The following is a 24,500-nucleotide window of genomic DNA, read 5'->3' as shown; positions in this document are numbered from 1 at the left end:
GGAAACGGGAATCCGCCAGCGTCCACGTATTCAATCCAGATTGTGTCAGCTCCGGTGCTGTGTAAACATTCAAAATACGCGGATACGCTGTGCTGAGCTCTAGCTGGCGTCACAGTGACATTGTCCAATGAGACATCCACCTTCCTGATTCGCTGGCGTTGGTCATGTGACGCGACTGCTGAAAAACGGCGCGGACTTCCGCCTTGTATCACCTTTCATTAAAGAGTATAAAAGTATGAAAATACTGCAAATACTGATGCAAATACTGCCCATTGTGTAGTTATGATTGTCTTTAGGCTTGCCATCCTTCCACTTGCAAGTAGTAAGTGATATGCGCTGGGATCTCACACACAGCGGCTCAGTCCCGAATCGTGGCTTGTGCACTTCACTCGCACGCTGTGTGAGCTGTGCAGGGCCGGAGTGCGCACCCTCCAGAGGGCACTCGCTGTTCAGGGCGGAGTGATTTGGAGCGCAGGATGCCTGCGGAGCCGAGCGTATCCGCGTATTGGCGTTGCTGTGTGCACGGCTAACGGTTTTAGTGTAAATGCGAATCGTTTTAAGAACGTTAATCTGATGATCCGCTGATTCGACGTAATGTAAACGTAGCCTTAGATGTGTGTTTACTAACAGTCCTAAAAGTCCCCTGTGGGGGGTCGGCGACCTGAGAGTGTTAAGTCGCTTCATCTTACGCTGAAATAAAATGAGAAAAATCCAACCTTTAATTGAAATAAATTTATTCAGAGAAAAACAAAATCACTCAAGAATTTTCTTCAACAAAAACACATGTGCCACTATTTTTGGCACTCCTGGAAATAAGGAGTATCAAAGTAGTATTGCTGGGCTTTGTGTGCTTCTTCGAGGCGTCCGTGCCGTTTTTCCACTTCCTCCTGGATCAAGCGCCAGAGCCGCTTTAGCTCGTCTAACCGCTGGTGGATTGTTGCACTGACAGGACTGTTGTCCTTCAGGATGTGCACGCTCCTCTCAGAAATGTCATCATAACGTGGCTGGCGACCCTGGATCTCCTTCTGAAGGGTCTGGTTCTTCTTAATGAGCAGCTGAACAGTTTGTAAATTATTGCCATGTTCTGTAGATGTGGCCATTGGCATTCTCTCCTCAACCCAGAGAATCTCGTCCTCCACATCATGGAGGTGAATGGTATAGCGAATACAATGTGACTGAAGCATGTTTCCAAGTTAAACTGTACATGCTTGAGTTGACTGGAGTGTGCAGGAACTTTCAAGCTGTAGTCCATGACTTCCTGATTGACTGGGGAACAAATATGAGGCGACACAGAGGCCAATTTCCCTTAGTCATCCATCATCACGGGAAAGATAAAAGAACACACAAACCAAATGACGGAGAAGTGTGTTTATCTTCATACTGTAAGTCATGGTTGTTTAAAAAAAAAAATAGCTACTCGTCTGAAAATACCCATTTCTACTGTTGGAGCAATAATAAAAAAAAATGGACACCAATTGGAACTGTTACAAACTTGCCTGGAAGAGGAGCCAAGTTTATTTTGCCCCCACATGCAGTAAGGAGGATGGTAAGAGTGGGAAAAAAAATTCCACAAGAATCACTGTAGGTGAATTACAAGAAAAAATAAAATCTTGAGGTTTCCAAATCCCCAAAACCACCATCAGACTCCACCTCCATGCCAACAGGTTATTTGGAAGGTCTGCCAGAAAAAAAGCCTTTACTGTTGGTTAACCACAAACAAGAGTGCCTGAAGTTTGCGAAACTCTACTACAGCTTTGACTGGAACCATGTTCTATGATCTGATGGAACAAAAATAGAGCTTTTTGGCAATAAACGAACACTCAAGGTGGGTTTGGTGTAAAAAGAAGGATGTCTACAATGAAAAGAACCCGATCCCAACTGTAAAATTTGGTGGAAGTTCTGGGATGTTTTGGGGCTGTTTTTCCTCCAAAGGCCCTGGAAACCTTGTGAGGGTACATGGCATCATGGACTCTATGAAATACCAGGATATTTTAAATGAAAATCTGGCTGCCTCTGGCAGGAAACTAAAACTGGGTCGTCACTGGATCTTCCAGCAGGACAATGATCTGAAGCATATGTCCAAATCAACGCAGAAATGGTTAGCTGACCACAGAATCAAGTTTCCACCATGGCCATCTCGGTCCCCTGACCTGAACCCCACTGAAAATCTATGGTTTTAGCTAAAGAGGAGAGAACACAAGAGAGGGCTGAGGACCCTGGATGAAGTGGAGAGATTGTGTAAAGAGGAATGGTCTCAGATGCCCTGCTCTGTATCTCCAACCTTATAAAATGTTATTGAGGTATTTCACTCACGTGACCAAGTCATGTGATGCTGCCATTTTGGACGGCACGGCTCGAATCAGTTTGAATGCGAGGAAGGCGACAAACGAAAAACATAAAAGAAAAAGGAGCGAGATGCAGAAAACACCTTCACTATCCAGCGACGTAGGGCATTTACAGGGCGAGCAGAGGGAGAGGTATTTGCAAAAAATTGAGGTTAGCAGGCTTAGAGAACGACGTTTACCTGCTTCCACCAGGATTGTTCACTGACGTACGGAAGTACACGAAGCCCTCGTCTTTACCTGACTTCGCCCCACATGATCTGTATACCTATGTCGTTAAAAACCCATCGCCATACACAGGTATTGATCTGAAAGCGTATAGGAGTTTGGATGCCTACAAATATTTTGTGTCAGGCTGGGTAACATGCCTACATCAGCGGGTCGTCCCTGGAGCCGGTGGTCGCCATCTTATTACAGCTAAGGTTTGTTCACATTTTCATTTACTTTCGGTCCTCAGGATAAACAAAATGTTATTAAATGTCATTGAAATAACTTCTTAGTCTGAGACATGGCCCGTTATAAATTTGCTGTTACCAGGCAATGACCAAGAACTGTATTATTAGGGTCGGTGTAGTTGTAGCAGTGTATTAGCAACTAGCTGTTAGCACTAGCTAATGTCAACAACATCGTAGCTGGTATGTTACTGTAGCAATATTTACATTCAGTCATTTGGATGACTGTTAAAACCTTTCAGTCTCAAGTTTTTCCTTTACTGGATTTACTAGTTTACTGAGCTAGCGCGCTCGCCGGCCAAGCCGGGAGCCATCGCGCGCTCGCCGGCCAAGCCGGGAGCCATCGCGCGCTCGCCGGCCAAGCCGGGAGCCATCGCGCGCTCGCCGGCCAAGCCGGGAGCCATCGCGCGCTCGCCGGCCAAGCCGGGAGCCATCGCGCGCTCGCCGGCCAAGCCGGGAGCTATCGCGCGCTCGCCGGCCAAGCCGGGAGCCATCGCGCGCTCGCCGGCCAAGCCGGGAGCCATCGCGCGCTAGCTCAGTAAACTAGTAAATCCAGTAAAGGAAAAACTTGAGACTGAAAGGTTTTAACAGTCATCCAAATGACTGAACGTAAATATTGCTACAGTAACATACTAGCTACTGTTGTTGACATTAGCTAGCTTGCCGTCCAAAATGGTGGACACCGGGGCGTCACGTGACCCTATGACGTCAGGTGAAATACCTCAATAGGAGAGACTCAGTGCTGTTCTACTGGCAAAGGGAGGGTGTACAAAGGATTAAATGCAGGGGTGCCAATAATAGTGGCGTATGTGTTTTTGTTGAAAATAATTATTTCTTGATGAGGAATTTGTTTTACTCTAAATAAATTTATTTCAAGTTGTCACGTAGGTTCTTAAATGTGACAATGATGGACAACGGCCAAAGATAGAACTTTGAATACAAGATGTTTTATTGGGTCCGGTTTCCCAAAGTGGAGTAGAAATTTAACACAAAATAAATTATAATAATAAAATAAAAATTCAAGTAATTATTACAACAAACAAACAAAAAAAAATACTTTGTCTACAAAACAAAATACTGTATTGCACTATGTTTGCACCACCTGATTACATGCACATTAGGCCACACCAATTTAATTAGTTGGTTCTCGGATTTTTTCAGGAAAAATATGAAGCGAGCCCGCGAAATAAAAATAAAATTTAAAAAATGCTCTGATGGTAAAATTAGCGGTGGAAATAGAGGGCTTTCATAATAGAGAAACAAAAAGACAATACATTATTGTTACACATTTCATATGGCTCTTTTAATAGCTTATCTTATTTCCACCCATATGCATTAAGGGCTAGCTCTGGCTGCACGTCTTTTATCAGGCAAACCATTAAACAGATAGACTAAATAAACGATTGAATTACACTACCGTTCAAAAGTTTGGGGTCACGCAGACAATTTTGTGTTTTCCATGAAAAGTCACACTTTTATTTACCACCATAAGTTGTAAAATGAATAGAAAATATAGTCAAGACCTTTTTCTGGCCATTTTGAGCATTTAATCGACCCCACAAATGTGATGCTCCAGAAACTCAATCTGCTCAAAGGAAGGTCAGTTTTATAGCTTCTCTAAAGAGCTCAACTGTTTTCAGCTGTGCTAACATGATTGTACAAGGGTTTTCTAATCATCCATTAGCCTTCTGAGGCAATGAGCAAACACATTGTACCATTAGAACACTGGAGTGAGAGTTGCTGGAAATGGGCCTCTATACACCTATGGAGATATTGCACCAAAAACCAGACCTTTGCAGCTAGAATAGTCATTTACCACATTAGCAATGTACAGAGTGGATTTCTGATTAGTTTAAAGTGATCTTCATTGAAAAGAACAGTGCTTTTCTTTCAAAAAGAAGGATATTTCAGGAGCGTCGTGGCTCAGGTGGATAAGGCGCCATACCATAAATCCGGGGACCCGGGTTCGATTCCAACCCGAGGTCATTTCCCGATCCCTCCCCGTCTCTCTCCTGCTCGTTTCCTGTCTCTACACTGTCCTATCCAATAAAAGTGGAAAAATTCCCCAAAAAAATTAATTAAAAAAATAAGGAAATTTCAAAGTGACCCCAAACTTTTGAACGGTAGTGTACAGTCAATTGAACATCTACAATGCACAGAAAAAAAGATTTGACCAGGAGTAGGCTACTTCTGATGGCTAAATACTTCGAATGATTTTTTGTTTGCCCCTCACATCAATCAATGAAATATATAAATCAAACCCACCTCCACAGAGTCGTTGTCCAAGTTGGCACATCGCAGGGTAACAAGCTCACGGCAGCTTGAGTACAACTGTGCAAAGTTTTCCCCCTCTTGAATTTCGACACACCTGTCAAAGATTTTACGCTTCTGTTCGCTGAATATCCTAACAATCACAAACACAGGCTTTGCAGGATTCTCCTCCACAGCCATGTTTCTTCCACAAGTCTTTATCAAAAGTGAAAGGGGTGATTTGATTGGTTTTCGACGTCACGTGACCTCAACCTGCAGTCGATTCCGATTTTTTTTTTCATTTTCTTCAAGCGGCGATTCCAAGAACCAACTAATCGAATTGGTGTGGCCTTACAGGACTACTACATAACAGACAGTGCCCATGACCCAACTAACCCACCTCCCTTCAGAGTGCAGGTGGCCTGTCCCTACCCACTGGAAGATACCAATTACTTTATATCACCAACATCGCATAAACCATACACTTACATAACAATATCAGGTCTAAGTGCAGCCAATAATCTCTATAATTCATAAACAAAATACCCAATTACAATAAATGCATACATTTTGTACAATACATATAATTAATGCGAAACCACTACAATCCATGAACGAGCTGGTGCGCATGCCCGAGACTGGCACTACAAAGCCACCCCGGCCTCCGTAGTTCGGGTCCTTTGACCCAGGAGCCCGGAAGTCCTGCAGTAATCAAACACAATGAAGCAACGGGAAAATGCAGCTCTCGCCTACACGATCACAGATATGTAAAATAAAAGACCTGAACTTAACTAATGTGTGTGCATGTGCTGTATATGATTACTGTAACTGTGTATGGTCAGAAAAGACGGTAGATAAGCGTAACCATTGCACAATAACACTACAAACAACCTGCGTGTGCACCTGAAAAGTTATTTAGCTGCTGGCTAGTTGCAGCTTGTAGCTTCCAACGTTACTGTGTGTCAGTATAGTGTAATGTGGTGCGGTGTAGTGTAACGCAGGGATAGACTTCAATCTGCAGAGCTCTGTGTCACACAAGTAAAGGTTGGATTTTTCTCATTTTTTCAGTGTGAGATGAAGTGACTTCATCAAAAGGTGGATTTTTTTTAACCCTTTTTACTAATCTTTACAAGGGGGGGGCCAATAATTGTGGAGGGTGCTGTATATAAAAAGGAAGCTAGCGTCATATCATGCACTGGGCAATTGAGCTCAGATAATAAAATCAGTTTCTAGCTCTGGTGGCACAACATTAGTCTTCATTGATTTAATTTCAATACCATGGTTTTCCCCAAAGCGTTTTAGCGTATCGGGCCTGATACGCTTGCTCTGCCCGCTGATACGCTTAGTCGCTTTCGTTAAAATCCGATGCGCTTAGATTTACACCGATATGTTAAATTTCCTACCCACAAGTAACTAGATACATAGGAGAGCAAATAACAGATCCATTTACATATTGATTGATATTTGTGTTAAACAAGCCGTCCTTTTTTCCAATGTTTGTGTTCATTCTGTCAAAGTAATATGTCCGCGTGGTATGATGTAAACAAACTGTAATCTGTTGGTTATGTCAAGATCACGTGTTCAAACCGTCCAATAAAAATGTCGAAAGAAAACGTCAGACATATTCATTATAAGCGATCTCACTGGCTGCCGATGTTGTCCCCTATCAGACGGACAAAGCCGACTGATTTTAATAAGCGAGGAGAAGACCAGCTGGACAAATTAATCCACATCAGCATGGATGACAGCGAGATGGACGATGAAAGGGTTGCCCAACACTGGGCCGAGCAAAAGCCAAGGAGAATTCATTAGTTTGGTTTTGCAGAAAGATTATGTGCTTATAAACACTCTCACAAAGTGAAGTTGTCCAAATGTGTCAAATACAGCATCATTTCAAATAATAATCATAAGCAGTTTTGGCAGTGTGATGTCACTGCAATCCATTTAACAAAAGGCGGCTCCGCAGGGCTTGACATTAACACTTGCCCGATGGCCCGGCGGTGTTTTTTACGTCTTTCGGGCCAGTTTGGGCCACTAAATTTGGCCAAACAGTGGCCCGGGCGGGCCAGTACGTTTTCGATACAAATTAACAAATTTTATTACTCATATTTTACCCAGAATTGTGAAGAAATTGTTCGTAAAATGCACCTTTTCGATACGAGGTCCGCCATCTTTGTTTTCGTCACGCTCCGCTCCGCAGCAGGAGTGTGTCGTCTTCGTGCATCTTCGGCACTATTCGGAAGCGTCATTTTGGTCGAGCGCCAGATCAAGGAGAGAAGGGCTGAGTTTACCAAAGTCTCAGATGACCATCGGGACACACTTAGTGACACCATGGCAACAGGATGCGCACGCATTCAGGGCTCGACATTAACAGTTGTCCGCTTGTCCGAGACAAGTGATGCTTAATGTCGGACAAGTTCATCGTCTCAGTTACTTGTCCGATTGGACAAGTGCCAAAAATACGCCAAAATATTCGGGTTACATATCAAATTTATCAGTTTATTCACATGATTTCCGAAGCATCTCACTCGACATACTGTTTTGATGAATCGCCAGATGTTTCTATTCGGAAAGAGCGATGTGCGCATGCACAATATTCCACTTGCGAAACCGGCCAATACCGCTTCGTGTATTTGAGCTGAAAAGTAAACGGTCGTGTATGATTGGTTTTAATCGTGTCATACACGTGGATTTGTTGACATTTCTGTTGGCGGGATCATTATTCAACTGTATATTTACGTTGAGTGTGTGGTAATTTCCAAATCTTTGAATTGTTGTTGATGGTGTTCATTATATAGCCGAGCCTGTGCGGCGGGGTGTGCTGGCAGGGAATGTGTGCCTGCAGGCGTGTGGATTGACAGGGAGTGAGGTAAGAGTGGGGAAAGTTATCTATGAAATACCAAGCTGTCAAATGTCTGCTAATTAGGCTACCGGCTGTATTAATTAACTAATTAGTAATGGGAGTTTAGGGATTTGAAACATAGGGCTCTATAATTTAGATATAATTATGGATTATTTGTAATTATCTTTTTTTTGACCATTAAATACCATACAGGAGCCACACTGAATAATTAGACAACAACAATTAATCAGTGGAGGATATATATTCAAAATTAATAATTTAAAAATGAAAATATATATTATTTTAATTTTCTGGTTTTCAATTTCTCAAAATAAGTTAATGATTGATGGAGTCCAATTGATGGAGCAGAACTCAAGGGTTGATAGATGAAGATGAATAGAAACTTTATTTGCATCCATTCATCTGTGAGTCAATAGAGGTGTGGAGGTTTTCATAACAAGATATATTATCTTGTCATTTGATAACTAGATTTCAGTGTATAATAATCAGTGATTTACAGTACTAGTCAATTTTGTTATCAGTTGTTTTTATTTGAAGCATTGTTGTCATTTGTTTCTCTTGTCCAAACTAGTGATATCTCATCAAGTCATAAATTTTATGATAATGTTAGTTTTTGTGATATTTGTTACTGAACTGTAGAGTACTTATGTGTATGTGTGTATATATATATATATATATATATATATATATATATATATATATATAAAATGGTTAGTGTTTCTAGATCTCATAGTATAGTTATTTTGTTCTTAATTTTATGTTCATAATTTCTATTCTATTGGAATATATTGCTTCTGAACTTCAGCATAATAATTGATTAATTATGGTATCAATCAGTCTGTTTTACTATATTTTTGAACTTTTGCCTCAGTATATCAAGTATTGATTACTTTTGATTCATAGATATTATGCATATGTTGTGAATTCGGAAACAAATGCCATAAAGATTGTTGGGTTACAAATAGTTTGTGGGGTTTTTTTCTCAAATATTTCTTCGGACAAGTCAACTTCACATTCGGACAAGTAAATTTCCTTTCAACTTGCCCGACAGGACAAGCGGTTTCAAAAGTTAACGTACAGCCCTGGCGTTTTAGATGAGTGTGTGGAAGAGGAAAGCTATTGCACTAAACTATAAACCTTAAATTGACTTTATTGCTATTTCAGTGCAGTGCACATTTTCAGAAGCAAAAACATTTTACAGTATATATTTATTTCAATTTGATTTGACTGTTTTTGAGTCCATTGCTGGTAATTTGGACTGAGTTACTGTCTTTTGTCAGTCTTGTTTTCAGGTACAAAATCAAAATATAAGTTGTGATAATCTTGAGAAGGCTCTTTTTAATTTTAGGGGGCAGTCATTATTTATGGGGGAGGGGGGCTATGAATTTATTGGGGGGGGGTCATGAAAAAGTGACACTACTTGATGGGGGGGGGGGGGGGGGGTGTCATGAAAATGTGACCCTACTTTGTATGGAGATGAGAAGATTATTGCCTCCTACAATGATGTGGCTTGGGGATATTCTGCAAAAATTTTCAGCCTCGCTACGCTCGGCAACAACATATACCCCTAAAGTCTATTTTTCTAGCCAAAAATCAATGATCATAGTGTATTATGAACTGCATGAAATGTGGTGGCCCGAATGCGGGTACCGCACGCATTCGGGCCACCACATTTTCCATTTGGGCCAGTAACTTTTCAATTCCACTGGCCCAATGGGCCACCAGTGGTAAATGCTTAATGTCTAGGCCTGCTCCGGATTATTCTTTTGTTAAAGGCTCACAGTGACATCACACTGCCAAATACACTTATCATTATTTTTCGAAATTATGCTACATTTGACACTTATGAACAAATTCTCTTCATGAATGTTTTTATAAATACATAATCTTTCTGCAAACTTAAATGTATGAATTAAGTTCTTTTTTCCTTTAAATATGTTTTAATCTTAATCTAGTCCATTTAATAAAGTGCCAAAAGTTAAACTTTAAATATGCAGTTGCCTTACTTTTCTTTTCAGTGCATCTTAGTTCTACATATATTACGGTAATTGCATCAGAAACATTCTAAATCATTACAGTTATAGTAATACAGCAACTTATTTTACGGTGGCAGGTCTTAGGTTCAGATCCCTTTGTGATCAACAGGAGGTCATGATGATCGATTCTCTTCATCGGATTGCATAAGACGGAGCAAACCACTGGTCATATTTTCATGCACATTTTTGTTACAACACTACTTGAGCATAGGTAATTAAGGATCCCCGGAGATTTTCAATCTATCGTATACCTCAGTAACCTATAACAGAACAGTTTAACTTGCATGTTGAACTTTAAGGTGAAATTTCAAATGTGTATACATTAATACTATTTAGGTCAGAAATCATTGAAACGCTGGTAAAATCCATCCTATAATCCTGTATCTAAAACCTCTCAGCAGTGGTTGCGTTAGACTTTTTCATTGTCTGTCATTTTGACAGACAGGGTCGTAAAAATTCCGTCATTGTCCATTATTATCTGTCATTTTATTTTAACTTTTAAATGACAATGTATATAGGCTATAAATGCTATATATTTAATAACTTGTGTTTTCATGGACTCATTTTCATTTAAAAATTAATTCACAGAACAAGCTTGTATTATTTAATCATTTATTTATGTATTTATGATGCAAAAAGATGAACAGAGATTCTGACGTTCGGTCACTTGTGAACCCATTTTCCCTCCGCTAAAAACATTGCGGCTGTTGTGCCTTAACGGGCATATGAACAATGTTATTTTACAACGTAGCAAGACAATTGCAGTTAAAATATGAACAGTCCACTACAACGGTTTAAGTGACGATCTAATTTGACCTGTTTGCGTGAGCTCAAACCTTCCTTCTGGCCCGCATGGATTTAAATTGGGAGCTCGCTTGTGCATAATCAAAGTCGTCAATGGAGACTGCTGCCGAGGCAATTGTCATTAAATTTTGCGTCTTTGCCTCGGACAGACGACTTCTCATTGACGTTTTAATTTTATTCTGAAGGCTGAACCCGCACTGCAATACACTGTGAAAGTTTGGAAATTTAATACACAGCTCACTTCCTTTTGTAGCTGAAAACCAGCTGAGAGAGAAAACTGGATGCGTTTGACACCAAATGCCTTCAAAAAAAAATCCTAGGCACCAAATGGAACAACTCTGTGTCAAACAAAGAGATAAGAGACAGAGGTCAACAACCTCCTGTATCAACAATTATCTGCAAGCGACGCCTCCGCTGGCTAGGACATGCATCGAGACTCCCCACGACAAGACCTGCAAACCAGGCTGCCAAATGGGTCCCAACAGACGAGAGAAAAAGAGGGCGACCCAAAATGAGTCGGCGACAAACAGTGGAGAGGGAGCTATATCTGGTCCATAAAAATTGGGAAGATGCCAACAGAATAGCGCCAGACCAGTCGAAATGGAGCGCCTTGACCACCTCATGTGTCGCTAGATGCAGGAGTGACTAACTTTAAGTAAGTAATACCCTGTCCACACTCGGGATTTTGTACCGATACAAAACCACTTTCGTACCGCAACACCTGTCCACACTAGCAACTATACCGGTACTGTAGCGGTATAACTGTATCGGTACGAAACCAACAAATGTATGGGTTTCGTACCGGTACAGTATCGGTACTGTAGCGCTTCGCTGTAGTGTGGACAGATGAAGCGGCTCTGTATCGATACAAATATAATGCGCATGCGCAAAGTCACACACCTCAATCGATGTCTTCACTGAATAAAATAGTGAAGAACGGAGATTCGTTTGTTTCTTTCTCACCTGCCTCACGCGTTTTATACGATTCGACTGAATAAATGACCACCAGAAATACAGACTGTACACTGACAACAAAAAGCACACACACGTTGTTTCATCCGTACGGAAGCCGAGAGAGGCCCTTCATATAATCCTTTTTTTTTTATTCACCTTGTTATCCCGAGATAATGACATAATTAATTCAGGATCTCGAGAAAACAACACAACTAATTCGAGATCTCGAGAAAACAAAACCGTTATTTTGAGATCTCGAGAAAACAAAACAATTATTCCGTGATCGAGTAAACAGCTGAGAAATGGTTCATTCAGGTGCGCCAAGAGACTTGTGATATGCTGACTTTGGGCTATTTCTCATTCTGTATAGACGCAACTTTGGTCATTAGAATGTCTGGAATAATCGATCACCTAATAAGGCAATATTTTGATCAGGGGTTGACACAGGGAGAGATTGCATTAAGTCTTTTAATAAGGGATAATTTCAAAATTAGTCCGCGGCACCTCCGCAGAAGGCTGGCCCAGCTTCGGCTCTACTGACGGAGATACAGTGATCCAGCTGAGATCATGAAATAACTGTTTTGTTTTCTCGAGATCTCGAAATAACGGATGCCATATATTCTCAGAAGGAAGTTACTCGGTAACCACGGAAACATTTCGCGCACGTGCATTTCAACTACCGCAGGCTTTTGTCTAAACGGGGGAACAGGGGCGCTGCGCCCTCTTACTCTCAGCGTGTGCCCCCTTACCGACTCCGTGAAAACATCCCAGCAACACTACGTGACAATGTGTCTGATCATCAAATATGTTATAATTGCTCCAAAAATATTCCAATCATAGTAGATACACCGCCAGACGGTGCAAAAACAATCCGAATTGGCGTTTTCCAGACTGAGGCGCCATGTTGTTTACTTGTTTACTTGTCGCGGCTGCTCTCACGAGATTTGACATGGGTTACATACAAGGTCAGCTGACTTGTAGAGCGAGATTTCTCGAGACTGAATGACCTTTCACCCACCGGCGCGGGAGCTTTTGACAGAAGTAGTGCGCGAGTTGTTTTTGTTGACACTTGGGCATTTAAAGATGTCATCCCGCGGCACGAAACGGAAGAAAGCCAAAGACTGTCCAGGGCAGAAGAAGATTACTTCTTTCTTTTTCAATGGTGACAGACAATTTGTTACAATTTCCCTCTCAGATAGCCTCAGAATGTCCCATTGGAGCATTTTTCAAAGGCTTTGCACGGCGGGGGGGGGGGAGACAACCGGCACCATCTCCCCCCCCCCCCGCTTCGCTCCCTTGCCATGGTGAGCGCCCTCATACTAAATTTTTCTAGAAAAAACCCTGTACCGTGAAAGAAAACCGCAAACATTTCTCGCTAGTGTGGACAGATGCACTAAACTGTACCGGTATACTTTGTATCGATACAGTTATACCACTTTCGTACCGGTATAAGTGTGAACACAGCATAAGTCACTTCCTTTTAAAAATCCACACACACACAGTCAGAAAAAGCTTTTCACCTGTGAAGCTGATAATGTCAGTACGTCCCACTTGGTGACCTGGTGGCATCTGATGAGTGTCCCTGTGCGATCGTCCCATATCTTAACGTTCCCAGACGAATCTCCGCTGAAGATGGTGCCATCGGTGAGGTAAACCACACTCCAGACTACACACTCCTTACTCTTGGCTGCTCTGATTCCACGTTCCACCTGCAGCCTGTGGACTGGCTGACCTGAGCAGTGGGACGAGTGACACGGATTAATTTAGAAAGCAGTTCTTAAACAACGCTCCTGTACAATAAATAACAGTCTACAATCCTGCTAAATTTCATCTCAGGCTCTAGAGATGAGTGAAAAAGTTTTAATCAAAAACCATGGGGGATGCATTCACTTAGTATTAATGTAAGCCAATAATATTTAGTGGGCGTGTTAGCACTTACAGGAACTGTAACGATAAAAATAAATTAACTTTATGATTAAAGTATATGTGGGGAAATAGCACAGGGATACATTGGCCGCTGCAGAACGTCAGAGACCTGGGTTCAATCCAGTTTGGGCAAATTATTTATTTGTTCATTCATTCCGTTAAAGGAGAACTGAAGGCAAATTTTTTATTCTCAAAATTCTATTTCTCATTTTATTAAATATCAGAATGCATTTTTGATCGCTATTTTGTCGCTGCTATAGCAAGTTATGAGTGTTTGAAATATGCTCTGTAATATATCAGTCCATATGTCAAAGCAATGGCCGTAAACGAGATTCGTTGAGACCTGTGCGAGACATCGTAGGACGGAAGGAAAACGTACAGCGGAAATCAAAGTGACTGACATCCGCCAACGTTGTCAAAAGACGTGCGCTCCCTCTTTCGAATGCTGACGTAATCAAGCCGGAAGTTTTGTTTGTTTTGATAGCAATCAGGAAAGTTTGAAAAAAGTAGGCAGTAATCGTCATTTAAACTCGGTTTTGTGCAATACTTCGTTTGGAAAACAGTTTTCAAAATGGTGGCACTGACACCTGGCTGACACTTCATATTTCAAAGTCTCGCACAAGTCTCGTGAAGATCGCGCGGATAAGCGACGCCTGCCGTGGACCAAACGAACTAAATTCAACACGGCTAAAAACCGAATAGACCGATAAGTATCATATTTAACTACAATTAGTTGCCAATACGAGTCACGATATAAGGTTACGAAAACCGAAAACGTAATTAAATAACACGTTAATTAAGAAGTAAAGCAAGTTTAAAAATGACTTCAGTTCCCCTTTAAAAATACATGATCAAGTAATGTTGAGTGTACAAAAAAAAACTGTGTTAATGTACCTCAATTCAAATAAAGTGGAAATAATGTACATGTTACAGGTGATTTTTGAGCTCAGGATGATTCTAGATTTATCGAGGTGAATTAGGATTTAGGGTTAGGTGGTCTACTGGAATGTTTAATTTCTTTGTTGCAACTGAATCCTCTGTGGTGTAGTCGACTTCAAATCAGAAGGTCCTGAGTTTGATTCCCAGCAAGGACAGTAAGAAGTGGAGAAAAAAAAGCAAACTAAATTAGACAGAGCAATAGGTATATAAGCGTAATTCCGGGGAGAAGTATAAGAGGATATATAGAGGGTGGGGTGAGTGAGAAACGAGGAGGAAAGGTGAGTCGAGAGTGGTTGTCGAAATGTTCTTTCTTTTATGAACCCCCTAAAAAAAATCCAAGCACTTTTTTTTAATGAGTCCCCACCACCACCAAAAAAAAAAATTCCCTTTTAAGAACGTCGACCTAATTCACCTCAATAAATCTAGAATCACCCAGGTGAATCCAGAGTCACCTGATTTCAAAAATCACCTGTAATATACGCATTTGAATAAAATACATTCCACTGAGGGTTTTTTTTTTTTCGTGTCGGAGTGAAAAAACAAAACATACGTATCATTTTTGTCATGCAATCTGATGGGAATAAAACATTTTTTTTCACGGTCCAGTTTCCATCAAATCCTGCGCTCTGATTGGCTGGCGAGCGGGTCCGGATTCTACGATACGGACCCCGGTTACGGACCTCTGGCGACTCGCTCGTTCACAACAACAACAAACATAGTAGCATTTTTTTGTCAACGTTTATCTTTTTTTTTAATAAGATTTATTTATAAGATTATCAAAAATCTTGTAAATTTTTGCCAGCATTTCTCAGGAGAATAGCATTAATTTTACAGCATGGATAGCGATAACGACAGTGTTCACAGCAAACGTGAGTTTTACTACCCTGAGGAAGAAGAAATAAAAAGAAAACATTGCAGGAGAAAGCTAAAACCTGTAACTGTTGCTAACGCCGAGCAAAAACATGGCTGAATCCTGAATGACTCCTATTTGTATAAATAGGGGACTACATAGGTGGCAAAATGTAGTTCCTTTCCTGCCATGGAAGTGCACTTGTATACCGAGGAGGAAGCCATTTGCATTACAGCCGTGAATGAGGATTCAAAATGGCGGCTTGGCTCAGTTTTCCCTTTCGGGCGCTCTCATTTTTTGTTAGAATTTGGTAAAGAAAAAATATATATATTATTTGCCAGCTTAAGGTCGGTCCGTATGGTGAAATACCATGACCTCGGCCTTAAATACTGACCTCGGCCCAGAGGGCCTCGCTCAGTACTTTCAAGACCTTGGTCACGGTATTTCACGATACGGCCCTCCCAGCTGGGAAATAACACACACACATATATATATATATATATATATATATATATATATATATATATATATATACACACACACATTACACCCAAGAAGTTAAATTGGTACTTTGTCTGCTCATCGTTTTGATTTCACACTCCACATAATTAAGCAAAGCAAAAGATGATTTAGCTGAGGGACATGTACGGCTGAAAATGTACTCGTGCAAATTTTTCCTTCACTGGTTAGAAATACAACAACAGAAAAGCTAAACAAAACCTTCGCATGGAAGATTCATGAAACTCACCTCCGCATGGACAAAATGGCATCAATGCTAAATAAATGACTCGATAATTCTATCAATAACAAATTTGAATTAGTGCAACATCTCTATTTGTTTACGAGTCTAAATGTCGCAGGGCACTTTTGCAGTACGATGTCTGTCCTTTGACTCTGCAGGTCTCTGCATTACACAGCGGAGACAACTAGTGCGTTGTGTTCTCACTGACCGACTAAACCAAGGGGGAAAAACACACCAAGATTCAGTTCTAAAGGACGAAACACTGCATATGTGAAAGATCCTACTCAGTGGATGCACAAGCAGTTGGAGAAGGTTAGTAGAAAGGGGTTTTTCTTCCAATGTTGGTATCTTAACATACACCGTTTGACCATCTTCATTCCTGGCAATTAAAACCCTTACATTTCACATTCTTTGGTCATGGACTTCTCAGGGTTATAACTTACCTGTTTCAGTGTCAAAGACCCGAATCATATCCATCATTCCTGCAGCTATCCTCGAGCCTGAAGGATGCCAGGACACTGAAATGATGCGTCCTTTCTGTTTGGCCAGATTCCTTTCAAACTGGATTTTACCTTCATGCACCTCAAACAGTTTAACAGTGCCATCCTCACAACCGACCTGCCCCCAAAAAATTAAAAAATTAAAAACCACTTCTTTCAAAGTACACAACATAAGAACAGCGGAGTGTTTAAATATAAGTATAAAAGAGGACACCTTTTCCAGATTATGATCATCTTTATTCTGTGATGCATTAAAAATTTTCATTTTGCCTCCAAAGGCATAAGAAACATAAAAAAAACTTGAACTTACAGCCAAATGAGTTCCTTGCTTGTTGCTCGCAATGGTCCAAATGGGGCCGCCATAAGCATCGAGTGTGTATTTCACCTTGTGATTTTCCAAATCGTACTCGACAATCTCACTGTTTAAACCTGCACTGAAAAGACGCTCTCCGACCCAGGTCAGAGCCTCAGTGGCACGTTTCTCTCGCCCGGGAATCACCTGTAAACACACAATTGTATTAAACTCATCACAATACATACATCAACTAATCCACATGGGTGTCTGATATGACCAGAAACCAGAACTCAGGTGTGCTTTTCCTGATGTATCCTATGTACTGCCAGCTCACGGACCTTTTCCTGAAAGAAGTTGTCAGCGATGCTGAAGATCTCCACAGAGCCATCTGCCCTCGCCGCTGCAATCCGCTCACGCTGCGGCTCGAAGGCCAAAGCGTTGACAGCTGAGGGCATGTAGTCGAAGAAACGAACACGATGAACCTTGAACTCCGCCATCACTGAAAAGATTAAAGCTGAGAAACAGGACAGAAATGGTTTTACTCTTTCTGTAATTACATGTTTAAAACACTGTGGAAGCAAAAAGGAGACGAGAATTTACTGAAAAAACACGACTGAATTTTGCAAACTGAATTTGACTGGTTGAACATGAACACCGGAATTGCTGGGTTTCAGTCACGTGACTTTTCTTAGCGGTTTTATCGGAAGTGAAATAGCTGGTGGTCTAAACGGCTGCTGTAGTGCAAACAACTAACGATAACTTATCAGAGTACACTCGTAATCGAGAAGCCACTGCTGGCTTTAGATATATTCAGAAGATTGCTGTGTGCAATGGAATCGACCCATACAGTCTGGGAAAGAAGGATTTGTCATACGATCTCGAAAACTACCCTTCAGTCGAGTTCCCCGACATCTCCAACTATCTTGTGTTGCAGGCGTCCTTCTACACCGCAAAACAGATGAAAGCGTGGAAGAGTACGGAGGCTTACAACTTTTCTGTATGTGGCTGGGTAAAGGACCTCAGTATCAAGTCGCTGCCGAATCAATCCTGTATTGTTTTTGCCTGTGTAAGGTTTTTTTAAAGCTTTTCGTTCGCGTCTTTACAACGAAGCGCTGCAAGTTGAAGTGTAAACAAACAACAGTTCACTTGATTCTCACTTGTGTTGGCTCTTATCTCTCAGCTAAATCATTCACAAAAATCATCAGAAACCCCTTTGAAGACCTGGATCTTAGTTAAACAAGACGGAGAAGTGATCACGGCGCATTGTAACTGTATGGCTGGGTAAGAGTTTTGTCACAACCTTCATGCATACGGACTTTGTGAGGAGTAAACAAAGAAACAGCTGGGGACTTTAGCGCTTCGTGACTAAAAAAAAAAGCACCATAAAATAACGACACATAGCAAGAAAAGTACTTGGAAAACACTAAGGCCATAGCTGAGAGGGAGATACAAACCTTTCACCAAGTGATCACTGCAAACTCGAGCATGCTTCGACTCGGCTCCCTTTGATTTCAGTGAGACGTTCAAAAGCCACCTTTCTCCACATCTTTTTATGAAATCCTGTGTTCGTTCAGCCTTTTTTATTAGTTCTTGGGGAACCTTGAATAAACTTTTACCAGTTTCATGGTTTGATCGATTCGAACAACCTAAAACAACGCAAGTGTAAGTTATTTTTCATGCGAGCAATGCACCTTCTCCGTACAAACGCTTTGTCAACTGAGCTTTGGTAGACCACCAGATAAAGCTTTGAATAACTCATGAGGCGGATGTGACGTCACGTGAAACCCAGCAATACAGCACCCTGAACTCTACAAACTCTGAAAACCGAATTATTGAATATGAATTTGTAAACACTGACAGAAAGCTATTTGAAAACAGATGCTTGATTTTTTTTAATTGTGAATCTCTGAATACTAAACTAAACCTCGAATGTTAACCAGGTTAATTCACAACAAATAAAACACAGGCGGATATATTATTTTAAAACTATTTCAGTGATATGAACTCAGTGATGGTTATGTTTCATGATGAAGACTTCAGTGGATTGAAAGTTCAAATCTTCATACTGTGTATTTTCCAGACAGAAAGCTCTTTCTCTCTCCTCCTGACCAGTAGGGAAGGTGAGCTGGTGAGCTGACAACTAATCAGTTTATTTAATCAAAATAAAAAGTTCAAAATCTCTGACTGATTACAGATAATAGATTAGAGTGGCACTGAATCACAGCCAGGTCTGGTCGAATTCACGGAGACTGAATGGGAGAATCATCTCTCTGCTGCAGCTCCCTCTCATAAACACCATGAAGGGGATTTAAGATAAACTCATCAACAGAGAAATACAACATCGAAAACAATAACCAGAATATAATTAAATATGTAAATAAGTTCACCTGCTTTGAACGCTGTACATCAGGGAACTGGAGGTTTCATTTCAAGCGGCTCACACGTTGAGCTCCTGCTGCACCACGTTGAGACCCTTCGACCCCGGAAGCAGAAGCGCTGCGTTTACTTTACAAAATAAAAGTCGTTTTAATTCTCTTCAGGGCGACTGCTGTTACTACTAGATAATAATAATAATAATAATAATAATAATAATAATAATAATAATAATAATAATAATAATAGTCAAGTCAAGTCAACTTTATTGTCAAATATGCTATACATGCTCGACATACAGCACAGATGAAATTTTAGTCCTCTCTGACCCACGGTGCAAACAGGCAATGCAATAAATAAAAATAGAATAATTGAAAAAAAACCCAATATAAACAGTATAAACACTCTAGATAAGAACTAGACATAGACTAAACACTCAAACAATATAAACAGTATAAATAAACAGTATAAACACTAGATAAGAACAACACACAGACTAAACACTCAGACAGACAATATAAACAGTATAAACACTCCAGATATGAACTAGACATAGACTAAACACTCATATATACACACACACACACACACACACACACACACTGTAAATAACCAAACAGTCAAGCAGTATAAACAAACTAGCAGCTGTTAAGATGAGGTTATATTATTATCTCATCTCATCTCATTATCTCTAGCCGCTTTATCCTGTTCTACAGGGTCGCAGGCAAGCTGGAGCCTATCCCAGCTGACTACGGGCGAAAGGCGGGGTACACGCTGGACAAGTCGCCAGGTCATCACAGGGCTGACACATAGACACAGACAACCATTCACACCTACGGTCAATTTAGAGTCACCAGTTAACCTAACCTGCATGTCTTTGGACTGTGGGGGAAACCGGAGCACCCGGAGGAAACCCACGCGGACACGGGGAGAACATGCAAACTCCGTACATAAAGGCCCTCGCCGGCCACGGGGCTCGAACCCGGACCTTCTTGCCGTGAGGCGACAGCGCTAACCACTACACCACCGTGCCGCCCCTATATTATTATTATTATTATTGATAACTGGACACAGAAGCTATGAAAAGCTACAATAGCCCAACAAGAGACACCTATAAACACGAACAGACTGATTTTATGGACCAGAAAAATCAATAATTCTTTTATACAGATTTTACCAGGCTGCAGAAATGTGCCAAGAAACCTCTCTCTCTCTCTGGGTGTGTAAAAAGTAAAAAGTGTAAAAAAAAAAGTTATTAAAAGGAAAGGTGATGTAATACAAGGGTAATAATAATGTCTCTGTCCCAACATTTCTGAGTGTGTTGCAGGCATCAAAATTCTAACTTTGTTTTTCTTTACAAAATACAGTTAAGTTGGTCAGTAAAACTACTGAAAATCTTTTCTTTGTACTTTTGTCAGTTAAATAAAGGTTCACATGAGTTAACAAATCACAGATTTTTGTTTTAACTGTATTTCGGAAAAGATCCCAGCTTTTCTGAAAATGGGATTTCTGATTTTCATGAGTGATAAACCATAATCCTCAAACTTAAGACAAAAAAAAGGCTTGAAAATTTTCACTTTACATGTAAAGTTTGTGAACCCTTTAGAATTTTCTATATTTCTGCATAAATATGACCTAAAACATCAGATTTTCACACAAGTCCTAAAAGTAGATAAAGAGAACCCAGTTAAACAAATGAGACAAAAATATTATACTTGGTCATTTATTTATTGAGGAAAATGATCCAATATTACATATCTGTGAGTGGCAAAAGTATCTGAACATTTGCTTTCAGTATCTGGTGTGACCCCCTTGTTCAGCAATAACTGCAACTAAACGTTTCTAGTAACTGTTGATCAGTCCTGCACACCGGCTTGGAGGAATTTTAGCCCATTCCTCCGTACAGAACAGCTTCAACTCTGGGATGTTGATGGGTTTCCTCACATGAACTGCTCGCTTCAGGTCCTTCCACAACATTTCCATTGGATTAAGGTCAGGACTTTGACTTGGCCATTCCAAAACATTAACTTTATTCTTCTTTAACCATTCTTTGGTAGAACGACTTGTGTGCTTAGGGTCGTTGTCTTGCTGCATGACCCACCTTTTCTTGAGATTCAGTTCATGGGCAGATGTCCTGACATTTTCCTTTAGAGTTTGCTGGTATAATTCAGAATTCATTGCTCCATCAATGATGGCAAGCCGTCCTGGCCCAGATGCAGCAAAACAGGCCCAAACCATGATACTACCACCACCATGTTTCACAGATGGGATAAGGTTCTTATGCTGGAATACAGTGTTTTCCTTTCTCCAAACATAATGCTTCTCATTTAAACCAAAAAGTTCTATTTTGGTCTCATCCGTCCACAAAACATTTTTCCAATAGCCTTCTGGCTTGTCCACATGATATTTAGCAAACTGCAGATGAGCAGCAATGTTCTTTTTGGAGAGCAGTGGCTTTCTCCTTGCAACCTTACCATGCACACCATTGTTGTTCAGTTTTCTCCTGGTGGTGGACTCATGAAAATTAACATTAGCCAATGTGAGAGAGGCCTTCAGTTGCGTAGAAGTTACCCTGGAGTGTTTTGTGACCTCGCCGACTATTACACGCCTTGCTCTTGGAGTGATCTTTGTTGGTCGACCACTCCTGGGGAGGGTAACAATGGTCTTGAATTTCCTCCATTTGTACACAATCTGTCTGACTGTGGATTGGTGGAGTCCAAACTCTTTTGAAATGGTTTTGTAACCTTTTCCAGCCTGATGAGCATCAACGCTTTTTCTGAGGTCCTCAGAAATCTCCTTTGTTCGTGCCATGATACACTTCCACAAACATGTTATGAAGATCAGACTTTGATAGATCCCTGTTCTTTAAATAAAACAGGGTGCCCACTCACACCTGATTGTCATCCTATTGATTGAAAACACCTGACTCTAATTTCACCTTCAAATTAACTGCTAATCCTAGAGGTTCACATACTTTTGCCACTCACAGATATGTAATATTGGGTCATTTTCCACAATAAATAAATGACCAAGTATAATATTTTTGTCTCATTTGTTTAACTGGGTTCTCTTTATCTACTTTTAGGACTTGTGTGAAAATCTGATGTTTTAGGTCATATTTATGCAGAAATATAGAAAATTCTAAAGGGTTCACAAACTTTCAAGCACCACTGTGTGTGTATATATATATATATAAAAGTTCTAAGACAAATTGAAAACAATTCTTCATTTATGAAAATAAAGCTATTTCTCTACATATCCTCCATTTAAGTCTAAACACTTCTGCAGTGTTTCCATCAGAGAATTCCTTCTTTGTAGAATTATGGGGGATGTCTTTCACACCTTTTGAAATTATAACATCTGTATGAGAACTTTTTGACTTACCCTCGTGTGTGTGTGTGTGTATATATATATATATATATAAGAGTGAGTCTGTACAGTACTGTGCAAAAGTCTGAGGCCTTTATATATTTAAGTCCAAACTTTGTTATAGACTTTTATTTTATGACTTCTACATTATCATGGCAGTACAAAAACACTTCAGAGTTCCAAACATTAGTTTTCCACTACAAAATTAAATGTTACAGAAAAATGTTTGTATGTCAGTCCATAAAACACTATATTACATAACAGACCACTTTTTAGACAAAAACATAATGAAGGCTTCTGGGTTTTGGTACAAAATGAAGAAGCGAGTGTGACAGTCAAAGTGTCCAGAAGAACTGTGGCTGGTTCTGTAAGATACTCAGTAAAACCTACAGCTCATTTCCTTATAAAACTGCACTCACTGTACCCGAGACTACTATTTCTTTTTTAAGCAAAGAGTCGTCTCACACCAAATATTGACTTTCATGCATTACAGTGTTAGGGTTTTGCTGGGGATTAAACCCAGGTCGCTGGTGTAGTGATCCAGCAAATCCCCACTAGGCCACCAGGGGAATGACTCAAGTGCAGAGGAGTGAGGCGAAAGTAGAGTAGAAAAAACAGTTTATTTACAATATACAAAATCCCAGGCAAAAACAAAAGTATAATCCAAATGCTCAGAAGATATACGAGAAAAATAAAAAAAATCCAAAAGTTCAAAGTCAAAACAAAAAGCCAAAGATAAAAGAAGAGGCAAAAATCCAAACGCTCAGAAGATCCCAAAATGGTAAACACAAAGTCCAAAATGTCCACAAGAAAACAAAGTACAAAAGACCACAAAGATAAAGGCAAGGAACTTGGAACAGAGCTCTCAGGTGATAACATAACAGCACAAAGACTCCGTGACTAGGGACCAAACTGAGGAAGTATTTATACACAGGGCAATTAGAACTAGGCGGGGCAGGAAATAAGGAACAGGTGAGGCAAAAGCACATGAAAACAAAGGCTGTCAAAACAAACACAAAACACAGAAAACAGTGGCGGCCTCTAGAGGCCAAAACAAACATGACAAGATAAAGCAATAACAGCGGCCTCTAGAGGCCAAAACAGTCCCCAGTCCTAACATACAGCTTAATGATATTTATGATTTTTTAAAATGTAGAACCATTTAATTTCATTATTTTTGAAGGCATTTCATTGCATGTGCCTAAGACGTTTGCACAGAACTGTGTGTGTGTGTGTGTGTGTGTCTCATCTCATCTCATTATCTCTAGCCGCTTTATCCTTCTACAGGGTTGCAGGCAAGCTGGAGCCTATCCCAGCTGACTACGGGCAAAAGGCGGGGTACACCCTGGACAAGTCGCCAGGTCATCACAGGGCTGACACATAGACACAGACAACCATTCACACTCACATTCACACCTACGGTCAATTTAGAGCCACCAGTTAACCTAACCTGCATGTCTTTGGACTGTGGGGGAAACCGGAGCACCCGGAGGAAACCCACGCGGACACGGGGAGAACATGCAAACTCCACACAGAAAGGCCCTCGCCGGCCACAGGGCTCGAACCCGGACCTTCTTGCTGTGAGGCGACAGCGCTAACCACTACACCACCGTGCCGCCCCTGTGTGTGCGTGTGTGTGTGTGTGTGTAAAATATCTGTGAGACTGAAGGAATGATGGGGTCCTGATAAAACAGCACCCCCCCCCGTGATGTCACATGTCACTGCAGCCGGGCGTTGGGTTGTTTGTGTTTAATTTCTGGAATGTTTTTTTTTTTTCAAATACTCTCTCCTGTGAAATGGTCATG

The 24,500-nt window shown here is 40.7% G+C and overlaps 1 protein-coding gene across 2 annotated transcripts in view; it reads right to left on the bottom strand.

The window, feature by feature from the left end:
• The window catches only part of utp4 (UTP4 small subunit processome component), a 45,717-nt gene extending 26,284 nt beyond the window's left edge, over positions 1-19,433 (bottom strand). Inside the window, exons 1-5 of one of the 2 annotated variants that reach the window (XM_060923699.1) lie at positions 19,345-19,433; positions 17,292-17,467; positions 16,969-17,157; positions 16,602-16,776; positions 13,222-13,433 (exon numbers count right to left, since the gene is read on the bottom strand). In XM_060923699.1, the coding sequence (XP_060779682.1) occupies positions 13,222-13,433; positions 16,602-16,776; positions 16,969-17,157; positions 17,292-17,467; positions 19,345-19,360 (768 nt within the window). In that variant the 5' untranslated portion in view covers positions 19,361-19,433. Of the gene's footprint in view, positions 1-13,221; positions 13,434-16,601; positions 16,777-16,968; positions 17,158-17,291; positions 17,468-19,340 lie in introns of both variants that reach the window. The other variant, XM_060923700.1, reaches the window with a different exon arrangement.
• Between the last annotated feature and the right edge of the window lie 5,067 nt (positions 19,434-24,500).

The sequence above is a fragment of the Neoarius graeffei genome, chromosome 6 (assembly GCF_027579695.1).
Source record: "Neoarius graeffei isolate fNeoGra1 chromosome 6, fNeoGra1.pri, whole genome shotgun sequence".
Classification (NCBI taxonomy): Eukaryota; Metazoa; Chordata; class Actinopteri; order Siluriformes; family Ariidae; genus Neoarius; species Neoarius graeffei.
This window is presented reverse-complemented; position numbering and strand designations above follow the sequence as displayed.